Source organism: Malurus melanocephalus, unplaced genomic scaffold, assembly GCF_030028575.1.
Source record: "Malurus melanocephalus ecotype Western Australia unplaced genomic scaffold, MMel_1.1 scaffold_440, whole genome shotgun sequence".
Taxonomy (NCBI): domain Eukaryota; kingdom Metazoa; phylum Chordata; class Aves; order Passeriformes; family Maluridae; genus Malurus; species Malurus melanocephalus.
In genome coordinates, this window is record NW_026623672.1 from 147,212 (window position 1) to 158,864 (window position 11,653).

Here is an 11,653-nt window from a genome sequence, read left to right on the forward strand (position 1 = left end):
ACATGTCCCTGGATGGTGGGAGTGGGAAGCAGGGTCAGCAGTGGCTGGGATCATCTTCCAGATGGCAAAACACTTGTTCCCTGCACACCCAGAGCTGATTTTTCCACCTCTTTCCCTCACCATATTAATCTGTTTTCATTAATCATGTGGTGTCAAGGCACTTATTTGTACAAGCTCCTTTTTTTCCCCATACTCGCTGGCTCTGGGCAGCATCCTGGGCCAGTCTCCCGAGCCACTTGGCCTTGTTGAATGAAGCCCAAGTAGCCAAGTGCTGCATTGGGGCCTGACCTTTGTTTATTAGAGGAAAAGCAGGAGGGGAGCATTGCTATTTTTTCCTCTTCAGGGCTGGCCAAATTCCAGGCTCGGCTGGAGGGCGTCTGTGGGCCTAAGAGCTGCTTGTCACATTAAAGACCTGCTGGAGGCTGGGGAGGAAGGATTTTCTCTCCCTCTCCTCTCTCTGCAGCTCTCCAGGCTATAGAAAAGCAGATAATAAGGGATTGTGCCCTTTGGAAACCACGGTTGCWGTTTTCCTTCCCTCTTGCCAGTGCAGTCCCCACTGAAGCACGGATATTCCCAAATCAGCTTTGCAAGGTCCCTGTGTCACAATGGCTGCTCCTTGTGTTCCTCCCTGTGCCTGAACAAGGAATTCCCAGCTGCTGTCTTGGAGGGAGATGTGGTTGTGTTTTTCCTTGGCCATCATCACCCCTAAAGGTGGGCAGCTGGTCAGATCCTGGAGCCTTCTTCCATCTTCCCAAGACTTGTTTATCGGGCCAGCACATGTCACCGTTGTGCATTGTGTTAAAGTACCTGGGTGTGCCTCCTGATTCGTCCCCGAAATCACAGGCACAAATGGCTCCTGAAAAATCCTTCTTGGGGCCTTGGAGCTGCCTGAGCATCAGGATAAATAATCCTGATATCAGTATAAATAATCCCAATGGATAAATAAATTGGGGGATAGCTGTTAAATCAGCTTGGTATCTTCACACCCATTTATTCTCCAGAGCTGATTTAGGATGCAAAATCTGTCCTTTCCACATTTTCAGGCACTTGGATAGGGCACAAGAAGCTGTGTTGAGATTCTACAGTGGTAATTTGGGATTTTCAAGGATATGGAAAGCACCTGGTTAGTCTGGGGCTCAACAAACGGAGTTACCATAAGGATGTAGCTATGCAYAGCCAGGATCAGAAACCAGTAGCCCTGTGCCTTCTGGATTTTTCCAACATCCCTACTTGTGTTTGATCAGCTGCTTAGACCATGAACTTTGAAATGTAAAGGTTTTTTTTTATTAATTAAAGTAATTATTATTGTTATTCTCTGTCTAAAGGAAGCAAGGAAGGTGTTGAAGGTGACTTTGCTGGTTTTTGCTGACGTGATGTTGGCTGGTRAATGTGGATTTCTTCCCCCACATTTATTCCTTGTAATCTCTTCAATCAAGGGCTGCAAAACATCCCTGAGCATGTTGTGATCAAAGCCTTTCCCTTGATTCTCTCACTGCAGGTGACCTGTGCATCTGCGAAAATGAGCGGAGGGTGGTTTCCAAGGAAGCCTGGGAGAAACTCAAGCAATATTTCCCAAAAGCCCCTGAATTCCCAAATAACAAAGAGTGCTGTTCCCAGTGCAAGGTATTTGCCAAATATTCCCTTTTTGTTGACTGTAAATACGGGTTATATTTCTGGTTTTGTTTTTAAATGCGACCCTGTGTTGTGGAAAAGAATAAAGTCACCTTTAATAGCAGCTGGGAACAGGAGCTGGGATCTAATTAACTGTTTCCTGCAGATTTTGGAGCGTGAAGGGGAGGAAAATGAAGCTCTGCATAAGATGATGGCCAGCGAGCAGAAGACTTCACTCCAGAACCTGTTTCATGATAAATGCAGACCTTGCTTGGGCAGCTGGCCTCAGGTAGGGAAGGAGGGAACTCAGGMAATGCAGCCAGGCCAGGCTTGGGAGAGGTTTTTATTGGCTTTTATCCCTCTCCTGCCCAGAGCTGCTGTAGCTGCCCCTTCCCTGGAAGTGTCCAAGGCCAGGTTGGATGGGGCTTGGAGTAGCTGGTCTGGTGGAAGGTGTCCCTGCCCACRGCAGGGGACTGGAAGGAGATCTTTAAGGCCTCTCGAAGCCCAATTGTTCCATAGCCRTTCACTCAGTCAGTGCCAGCAGAGCCTTCATGTGCATTGTGCTGAGCTGTGATTTCCCTGGATTAGCTGTGCTGGCACAAAGCTCTAAAGAGCCAGGGGGAAGGCTGGTGTGCCAAGGGAGCTGGCCCAGAGTCAGGGAGATAAGTGACAATGTTGCTGGCGTGGTTGTATCTGTCCCTGGCAGGACAGAAACARCCACTCCCCACTGCACTCCATCAGCCTTCCTGTGCAGCAGGATGCTGGAACACACCTGAATCGTGCCCCACAAACAGCTTTTGCTGCTGGTGGGCCAAAATTCAGGTGTGCTCCAGCATCCTCCTGCATCTCAAAAGCTCAGGGAGCTTCCCAAAATGCTGAAGCCCTCCAAAGAGCAGCAATGGTTGTGTGAACCATCCCCTAGCAGCTTCTCCAGGAATTCTCAGGGATTTGAGGTGCCCAGAATGAGCTGTTGGCTCCAGTCCTRGGCTCCTGGGAGTCTCGTGGTGCTTATTTGATTGACCCTTCGATCCTGCCAGGGTGCTTTGGCAGGTGACTGCCTGTGTCCCTTGCTGCTCCAGCTGGGAATAAATACTGAGGCAACATGGRCCTGTGGCTCAGAACCAAGGAGACCTAAAAGGGTCCCCTTTAAAAGAAGTTTACCTTTCACGCTGAGCTGGAGAGCTCCAAGTCCTGCCAGTGGTGGTTAAGGTTCTCTCTGGTTGGATTTGCTTTTGGAGCTAGAGGATGGAAAGTTGGAGCTCATCACTGTGGGTCAGAAATAGGAGGGTCTCCACYGGTAGGGCTACATTCTCCTTTGCTTTTGTATCTTCCTTTCCCTTTTAATTTCCCAAAGCAGACTCATAGAAGAGAGCTGAGGATCTTCCCCTCAAGCCTTTGGAGCTCTTCCTGATCCAAAGCAGTTGAGGTTTGGGGAGGAAAACAAGCAGAAATGAAGAGATGAAGGGAGATTAAAAAGTATATGTATTTTTTCTTATATATATGTATGYGTATATACAGATRTATATTCCTYRGGTRTGCTTTCCTGCAGAAAGATGGAAACAAGCCCATTAATCTGTCTTGCAGAAAGTRGTGAGGATATAGGAGAGTATGGAAGTAATTCTGTCACCCAGCTCTTGGGGTCTGGGTGGTTTCTTGTCCAGTAGCAAACAATTTCAAGGAAGATTGTGAAAAAAACCACAGATTATYCCAAAACCACTGCCTCATTTGGTGTGCAGCTGTGGTTTTGTATCCCTGCTGCTGCCAAAAGATAAACTTAGGGATTTTGATGTTGGAAGCAATTGAAGGATGTTGGGGTGGTCTCACTCGATGCTTGTGGGAGTGCAGGGATTCCCCTGCTTCAGACTCTGAGTACCCAGCTAGAGAAAACAGWGCTGGGGAGTCCTGGCTGCTCCAGGGAAATGCCCTTTCCCACTGGGAATTAAAGTTAATTGGATGGAAAGCTCAAGTAACTTCATAATAAACACAAGATTAGCAATGTCAGTGCTTAGTACCTGATCCCAAATTCTTTTCTTTGGCTTTCCCAGCAAACTTGGATGGAGTTGTCATGGTAAAGCAGCATCAAGGTCTCAAAGGGAGCGAGCACTGCCAAACAACCAGTCATTGTTGGRTTCATTAAAAAAATCCTTTTTCCTCCTCTTTTCCCCCAGGAGACGGATGAGCTGTATATTGTTTCGCAGTTCTTTGTAGAAGAATGGAGGAAATTTGTCAGGTAACTTGGTAGGGTTTTGGTGCTTTTTATCCCTTATTTTGAGGGCTTTAGATAATTTGCTTCCGACTCCCAGCACAGTGAGCTCATGGAAACAATGAAGCTGATTTTTGCAGGACTTGTATCAGTTGTAGTACACTGTAAGACACTGAATTTCCTTGTTTGCTGTGTGTTAACCAGGTGGTCAGATTATCTGGTAACCTGATTAGTTTTTTCATCTGTCTGGAGTTGTATCCCAAAGGTCATTGCTTGGGCTGGAGATGGAAATCTCTGCTGGACATTCTGCACCACAGAATGTCACTATTATATCACTAGTAGTCACTATTCCTTGTTGGAATGCCTTCTGTAAATACTCACCTGTTACTTCTTCCTTTCTGCCTGAAGAATTGTGGAGGTTTTGGTGAAATAATGTGATCCAGCTTTCCAAGGCTCTTCCCTTTTGCAGGAGGCCGACGCGCTGCAGCCCCGTGTCCTCCATAGCRAACAGTGTCCTGCTCTGTCCCCATGGTGGGCTCATGTTCACCTTTGCTTCCATGACCAAAGAGGACTCCAAACAGTGAGTTTCTTCTGTTCACACACTTTCCTCTTGCCTGTAGCCTCAGGAGAACGTTCCCAAAGGAATGCTCTTGCTACAGAGCCGCAGCAAGATGAGGAGCAAATCCTTTCCCTCAAAATTAACACCAAGGCTTTCTCAGAGCCACCTCAGTCTTCCTGCAAGGCAAGACTTAAATTGTCCAAGGATGCTGGGTCAGGAAAAAAGAGCTTTCTTCAGCTTGGTTTGTTTGTGACAATAACCACCCTGGATTTGGCTGGAGCATGGAAACATCCTGCCTCTTACAATTTGTTTTCCATGAGCCTTCCCCCCAGGAGTGCTGGCTGCAGGGCTGGACTTCATGATCCGTAGCCTTGCTTCTGCAGTGATACAGCACTAAAAGTAGGAAATCTTCCACTCCTTTCCTCCTCCATCCCTCCCTCCGGGACGATGGGAGCACAACAGCGTCACTAATCACAGGCTGCTGTTATCTGGGTGTACAGGCCCTCCCGTGTAGCTGGGTTTTGGAATAGATTTTACAGTTTTTCTTTCATTGACAGACCAGCAAGCCAAAGTGGGAGGGKTTTTTGGGAGCTCAGGGCTTGGCTTTTCCATGTCATAAAGCACCTGCCTGTTCCTTTGCACAGTATAGCTCTAATATGGCCCAGTGAATGGGAGAGGATCCAAAAACTCTTCGTTGTGGATCACGTCATCAAAATCACCCGGACACAGGCGGCTGGGGCCAACCCTGAGAGCATCTGCTACACCTCCGAGCCCCGTGAGTGACCTCTGCTCCTGGGAATGGCTCAGTTAGGGATAAAAACTTCACTCAGAGGGCAGATTCCCCYTCTTCAGTGCTGTGTCAAGCTCTAGTGTCTCCAGCACTGGAAGGATGTGGAGCTGCTGGAGCAAGTCCAGAGGAGGCCAKGGAGGTGCTCCAAGGGCTGGAGMYCCTCTGCTCTGGAGCCAGGCTGGGAGAGCTGGGGATGCTCACCTGGAGAAGAGAATGCTCAGGGAGAGCTCAGAACCCCTTCCAGGGYCTAAAGGGGCTCCAGGAGAGCTGGAGAGGGACTGGGGACAAGGGATGGAGGGAYAGCACAAGGGGGAATRGCTTCYCACTGCCAGAGRGCAGGGTTAGATGGGATATTGGGAAGAAATACTTCACTGTGAGGGTGGTGAGGTCCTGCCAAAGGGTGCCYAGAGAAGYKGTGGCTGCCCCATCCCTGGAGGTGTCCAAGGTCAGGAGCAACCTTGGATAATGGAAGRTGTCCCTGCCCATGGCAGGGAGTGGAATGAGATTGTAAAGGTCCCTTCCAACCCAAACCACTCTGGGATTTGATATGATTTGCTCTGGGTTAGCAGTGAGGGGCCCTGCGCTGGGGCCTCTGAGGAGCTGGAGCAATGTAATGTTTTTTCCATTTGTGTTTCCCCAGAACTGTGCCCAGAATGCCGGGAAGGGCTCCTGTGCCAGCAGCAGCGGGACCTGCGCGAGTACACCCAGGCCACTGTCTATGTSCACAAAGTGGTGGATAATAAAAAGGTGGGGACTCTGCTCCCAKCTCTGCTCAGCCTGGCTCCAGGTGTCCCAAGAGCACCCTGAGGGGGCTGTCACAGCTTCTGTGTCYCCAGGGCTGGTGGGGATCCTGGTCCATGGTGGTGGTGAGGGCAGAAATCCCCCAGCTCTGCAGCTCTGGGCAGCTTTGGCAAAACCAGCAAATTGGGACATTCTGGCTCTGAAAATTCCATCTCCTAAAGGCTTCCTTTTGCCAAAACAAATCCTATGTGTTTTCAGGGATGCTCTCAGCTGTTTTTTTCTGTCTTAGCTGTGTTCCCAGGCTCTACCTGCTTTCCTCCCCCTCCAATATTTGTCATTTCCTTTCTTCTTGCTCAAGTGACATTTTTATTCCTGGATAGAAATGAGYTCTTTCCCTCAGTGCTGGTGAGACAGTGAACTCAGAGATGGTTTTCAGGATCCCCTGAAGCTGTGAATTTTGTTGCTACTGATCTTAAGTGTCAGGATCAGCTCTAGAACGGGTTTTCCAAGTACCCAGATGAAGACGATCCCTACACCTTTGCAGTGTGGGGGTGGGTTTTTTTGGCCTTTCCTTGATTTCCACCTCCCTGCCAATCCCAGGGGGGCGCTGGAGCCTGGGGAACCACGGGGAGCCAGAGGCTGGATGGGTTCCTGCACTGGTTCTGAGATGTGGGGCACGCAGCACTGTCTGGAGCCATCAGCCACGGGCTTTCAGCCTGAATCCCCAGCCTGAATCCCTTTTGGCTCTGCTGCAGGAGAGGGTTGGGTGTTGTRTTTTTCTGGCACTGGACAGGACCGTGCTCACACGTGGGGCTGGCAAAAAAAACAGGGAGCTATTCTTTGTGGAGCAGCTGGAGCTGGAGAGAGGGGGCGAGAACATGCCCACGAGATCCCCCAGTAACAGGGCAGCCTTGGCAGGATGGGAAGCAGCAGGAATGCTGGCCAGGATCACTATCAGCAGCACTGGGAGCCACTGTGTCCTTCCTGCTGGGTTTTGCAAAATCAGGGAGTGTTTCCCAGCCCCTGATCCCTTTTCTTCCCTCCTCTGCACCACCTGGTTCCTCCCTGGGGTGGCTGATGCTGCAGGAGGGAAGCCCCATACGGATAAAATCATTGTACGGTGGCATGGCTGGAGTTCAGAGTGCTCTGGAGAATGTTTGGGAGCTGGAATTGCATCAATTGTAAATGCATTGATGGAGAAGAGAGCTYTTGGCATCCAGGTCTCCTGGGCTCCTGCAAAGCCCAGCTCCAGCCACAGCATAGCTGGGAATTCACATCCGGGCAATTCTATGCCTGGAGTGACTTCCACTGACTTGAACAACCTTTTTGTATATGTATTTGTGTAAATTATTTAGATTTCATTTACTTAAAACCTCCAGCCACATATGTAATGGTGCTGAGTGTCCCTGCCAGGCTGCTGCAGGGACAGATAAATGYCTTAATTCCCAGAAAATATTCCTTGCTCCATGTTAAGGCTTTTGTAATACACTGAGATCAACCAGCTAATGGGAAAGGAATCAGTCCAGGTCTCGGGAGACTTTCCCTTTGCCTGGAGAGGATGGCAGGAAGCACCTGCAACTCCACTGAGGGGCATTCCTGAGCCAAATCCCACCGAGGTTCCACACAGCTGGGAAGGGTGGAGGAGCCTCTGCAGAGGTCATGGAGCAGCTCCTGGGGTTATTCCTGGGTTCTGTGGATGCAAGTGGCACCCGGAATTCTCTGGGAACTGTATGTTGTGGTGGGAGAGTCCGGGTGGATGCTTTTGGTTATGGAGAATGATTTTTATGACTCCAGGTAATGAAGGACTCTGCTCCGGAGCTGAACGTGAGCAGCTCGGAAGCTGAAGAGGAAAGGGAGGAAAACAAGCCAGAGGGGGAGCAAGACCCCGATTTTAACCAGGTAGAGATGAAAAGTCCCATCAGGTTCCTTGATGTTTTTATCWTCCTTTTGAGTCAGCATTATGGGGTCACCACCCTCCTGCTCTGCATCTCACTGGCAGTGGAAGAGTGTCTTAAATGGTCATTTGAATGTTCAAACCACACCATGCTGGGTTTCAGGGAGATTAAATATGGATAGGGATTCATGTGCATGTGAAAATCTGCCCCACGCTGGCATTAGGACCAAGAACTGAGGTTTGAAGGCAAATCTTTGTTCGTCTCCACACTTGCATGCTTCGGTTGGCTTTCTAAGGGGTTTTCCATTGCTTCCTGCCTTCCCTCGCATGACCAAAGTGCCCAAAACACTCTCTGGGATCTGGGAAAGTTGTTTTTATCCCTAAACAACTTGATCTCCTCRTTTTTGCCTCGTCTCCAGGCCAACGGTGGCACGAAACGCCAGAAGCTCTCCCACCAGAGCTACATCACTTACCAAAAACAGGGAATCAGGAGAAGCACACGGCACCGGAAGGTCCGGGGGGAGAAAGCACTGCTTGTGTCAGCCAACCAGACCCTGAAAGAGCTGAAAATCCAGGTGAGGCCAGTTCCGCTTCCAGGAATGAGGGAGAAAACATAAAATGGGYGTGGGGGGTGCAGGGGAAGGGTCTGACAGCCCCAGGAGGTGGGGATGGGTGCTGGAGTGGGAAGTGCTGTGATTCCCAGGATGGGGTGTCCGTGTGTCTCCAGATCATGCACGCCTTCTCCGTGGCCCCCTTCGACCAGAACCTGTCCCTGGATGGGAAGATCCTGAGCGATGACACAGCCACGCTGGGCAGCCTGGGAGTCATCCCCGAGTCTGTGATCCTGCTCAAGGTAATGGCAGGGTGGCATTTGGGAATGCCATGGGATCAGGGAGAGTGAAGAGAAGCGTATGGGAGTGTGTGGAAATAGGGATCAATGAAATGAGCTCCTCAYGGAGCTCCTTCTCGGAGGAGAAATATCCTTAATTTTATTTGTTTTGGAGGAGGTAATCCCTTTTATTTTTGTTTTGGAGGATAAACTCCCCTATTTTTTAATTTCTAAGAGCCCTTTGTAGCTGATTTGGCTGCTGAGGTSTGTGGGTACCAACCCAAAACACGACTAAATTAGGGAGTGAGTCCTCCTATCAAGTTTCTGGTGTTTGGGAAAGGGACCTATTCATTCCCTATTCCTCTCCTGAGCTGGACCCTGATCCCATGGATCCATGCACTCATTCATTTCCTGCTCCCATGTCATTTCCAGGCAGATGAGCCCATTGCAGATTACGCAGCCATGGACGATGTTATGCAAGGTGAGAGAGATGGGGAAGGGCTGGGCTTGGGTTGGTGGCCAAGGATTARGGATGGGAAAGTGGAAAATGGGGATTGTGACGTTTCCCAGTCACTGGCTGYGGGATACTCAGAGTGACTTCTAATGCCTTCCTTCCTTTTCCATCCCAGTTTGTATGCCTGAAGAAGGATTTAAAGGTGAGTCCAGGTGTTTTTCCCACTTTGTACCCCCCAGCATGAATCCCACTCCTATCCCATTTTCCTGCTCATCTCCTGGTGGTGTCTTTCTTCCCCAGGGACTGGTTTACTTGGCCACTGATGGTTTTCCAAGAGGAGCAACCAGAAGGGAAGAGGATTTGTCACATGGTAGGGCATTAAAGAATAAAAACAGGTGGATATGGGACTTTATTGACTCTTCCAGAAGGCAAAAATCCATCGTGAGATGTTTGCTCCCCAAAAAACAAAACAAATGCCTTATTGTCAAAGCAGATTGCACTGAAGGACATCCTGCTTCAGGACAATGTTCCCAGGCTTATTTAATAAAGAACAGGAAGGTTGGGAAGCTGAGCAGCAGTAGGTGTGTTTGGACAAGAGGGTGGCCCTGGCCCAGCTGCAGAGGGGTCGTGATCCAGTAGATCCGAACCATCTCGGTCATTCTSCAGTAACTGTAGGATATTCCCATCTTTGATCCACTCTCCTGCTTTCAGTCCAGCATGGAAGYACAGAAATTGTGACCTAATGAGGAATGTGTAGCGATTTCAGACAACCAAACTTCATTTATTTAACCCAAACTGGAAGCTGGGATCTGCTTTCCAAACCCCCCCAGGGGCCAGGAGCCACCCGCTGTCTGCACCCCTCTGCCATCACTTTGACACCTTGGATGATCCAAACACCACCTGGACTCTGGGAGCTGAGGGKTTTTTTTAGGAATTTGGGATATTTTAATGATTCTGAAGAGCATTTTCCTCCAGTCTGGCACTGCCAGGAGCATTCCTGACTCGAGGCAGCCAGAACTGGCAAGAGGGTGYCGTATTTCTCATGGGTTTTCTTTCCCCTCTCCTCATTTTTCAGCAATGTGGTTTTTTTTTTTTCTTTTTTATTTGCTGTTTGGTTTGGTTTTTTTACATCTCCCAGCAAAGTTTTATCTCCCATAATATTTAGCAGGAAATAGTATCCCACTTCCAGGTTGATCCACATCAGGCACTGCCAGGGATCTCTTTAATAAATTTCCAATTTCCTCTTCTTTTCCAGCCTTTTCCCTTGTTTCCGCAGAAAAATGCAATGCGGAGATCACACCAGTTTTATTTTTTCAAGGTTTGCAGGAGTTTGGGGTGTAAGATGAGGGTGAGGGCCGCAAATTCCATCCTCAAAACTCCACCCACAAGTTTTGATTCCCAATGTTTTATTTCCAATATTTTATGCAAAAAATTCCAGCTGCTCTTTGTTCAGCCCACCCCCCACCCTGCTGGGTTTGGGGGTGAAACAGCAGAATTTGAAGGGCTCTGAAGTTCCTAAAAAGTGGTTTTTTGGAGGCTGTTTGAACTGGTGGGTTCTTTCCCAAGGTATAGACAAGATTAAGTCCATGCGCTGATGCCACAGGTTTTTYTTCCCAGCCTGAAGCACTCGCTTGTGTACATATTCCTTGGAAATTCCATCTTTTCAACTTGCTGTTAATTTTTTTATGTTATATATATATAAAAAYCTCTTTGAGTTTATACTGTTGTGGGAAGGAATTCCGTGGGGCCGTTGGGGTGTTCCAGGGCTGTGGCAGATCCGGCAGCGCCGGATCCTGTGGAGGATGCAGGTACAAGGTGTGAGCCAAGGCCCCGTTCCTGTTTCGTCTGTTATTTGCAAATATTGGATTAAAGTTGTCATTGGAGCTGTGGCAGCCTCCTTACAGCGCGGACACGTGGCCCAAGGGTGTTGGAGCAAAGTGGGGGTTGGTTATCCCATAAATTCCACTTGGAGCTCTCCCAAAAAGGAATCTGGGCACTGTGGGGTGGGATGGAGCAAGAGAGACCCTGCTGGAGCAGGATTCCCCCTCAGCACAGGGAATAGGTTTTATGGAGCTTGGGCGCTGCATTTGGTGGCCCTGGCCCTGTCACATCCACCCTGGTGTCACATCCCCACCCTGGTGTCACATCCCCACCCTGGTGTCACATCCCCACCCTGGTGTCACATCCCCACACTGGTGTGTGCCCGGGGAGCTTCCCTGCCCCTCCCTGGTGCCGGTGCCAGCCCCTCCTGGGATCCCCCCAGCCAGGATGTCCCCTGGGCCTTTGTGGGAGGGAAATGAGTGCTGCAGGTGGGGGCAAGAGAGAGGCTTTGGGTTTCTGGGTGCCTCCTGGCTGCCAGGGAGGGATAGGGGGTGTCCTGGGTGCCAGGGATGGGCATTAGGAATGGGAGGGGGTAGGAATGGGTGGGGTGCTTGGGAGCTGTAGGGGTGGGGGTCCCGGCTATGGATGGGGGCTGCCCTGGGTGTGAGAGAGGGAAGGTTAAGGATGAGGGTACTCTGGGTACCAGGAATGGGGAATTATACATGAAGGGGTTCCCGGAGGTACCAGGGAT

General features: G+C 49.7%; 1 protein-coding gene across 2 annotated transcripts in view; it reads left to right on the forward strand.

The window, feature by feature from the left end:
* USP48 (ubiquitin specific peptidase 48) overlaps window positions 1–10,964 on the forward strand; it is a 29,562-nt gene extending 18,598 nt beyond the window's left edge. Inside the window, exons 16-27 of one of the 2 annotated variants that reach the window (XM_057380183.1) lie at window positions 1,499–1,623; window positions 1,778–1,900; window positions 3,780–3,841; window positions 4,284–4,394; window positions 5,018–5,148; window positions 5,804–5,910; window positions 7,699–7,803; window positions 8,218–8,373; window positions 8,526–8,651; window positions 9,060–9,108; window positions 9,257–9,283; window positions 9,382–10,964. In XM_057380183.1, the coding sequence (XP_057236166.1) occupies window positions 1,499–1,623; window positions 1,778–1,900; window positions 3,780–3,841; window positions 4,284–4,394; window positions 5,018–5,148; window positions 5,804–5,910; window positions 7,699–7,803; window positions 8,218–8,373; window positions 8,526–8,651; window positions 9,060–9,108; window positions 9,257–9,283; window positions 9,382–9,404 (1,145 nt within the window). In that variant the 3' untranslated portion in view covers window positions 9,405–10,964. The remainder of the gene's footprint in view (window positions 1–1,498; window positions 1,624–1,777; window positions 1,901–3,779; window positions 3,842–4,283; window positions 4,395–5,017; window positions 5,149–5,803; window positions 5,911–7,698; window positions 7,804–8,217; window positions 8,374–8,525; window positions 8,652–9,059; window positions 9,109–9,256; window positions 9,284–9,381) is intronic. The other variant, XM_057380184.1, reaches the window with a different exon arrangement.
* The last annotated feature ends 689 nt before the right edge of the window (window positions 10,965–11,653 follow it).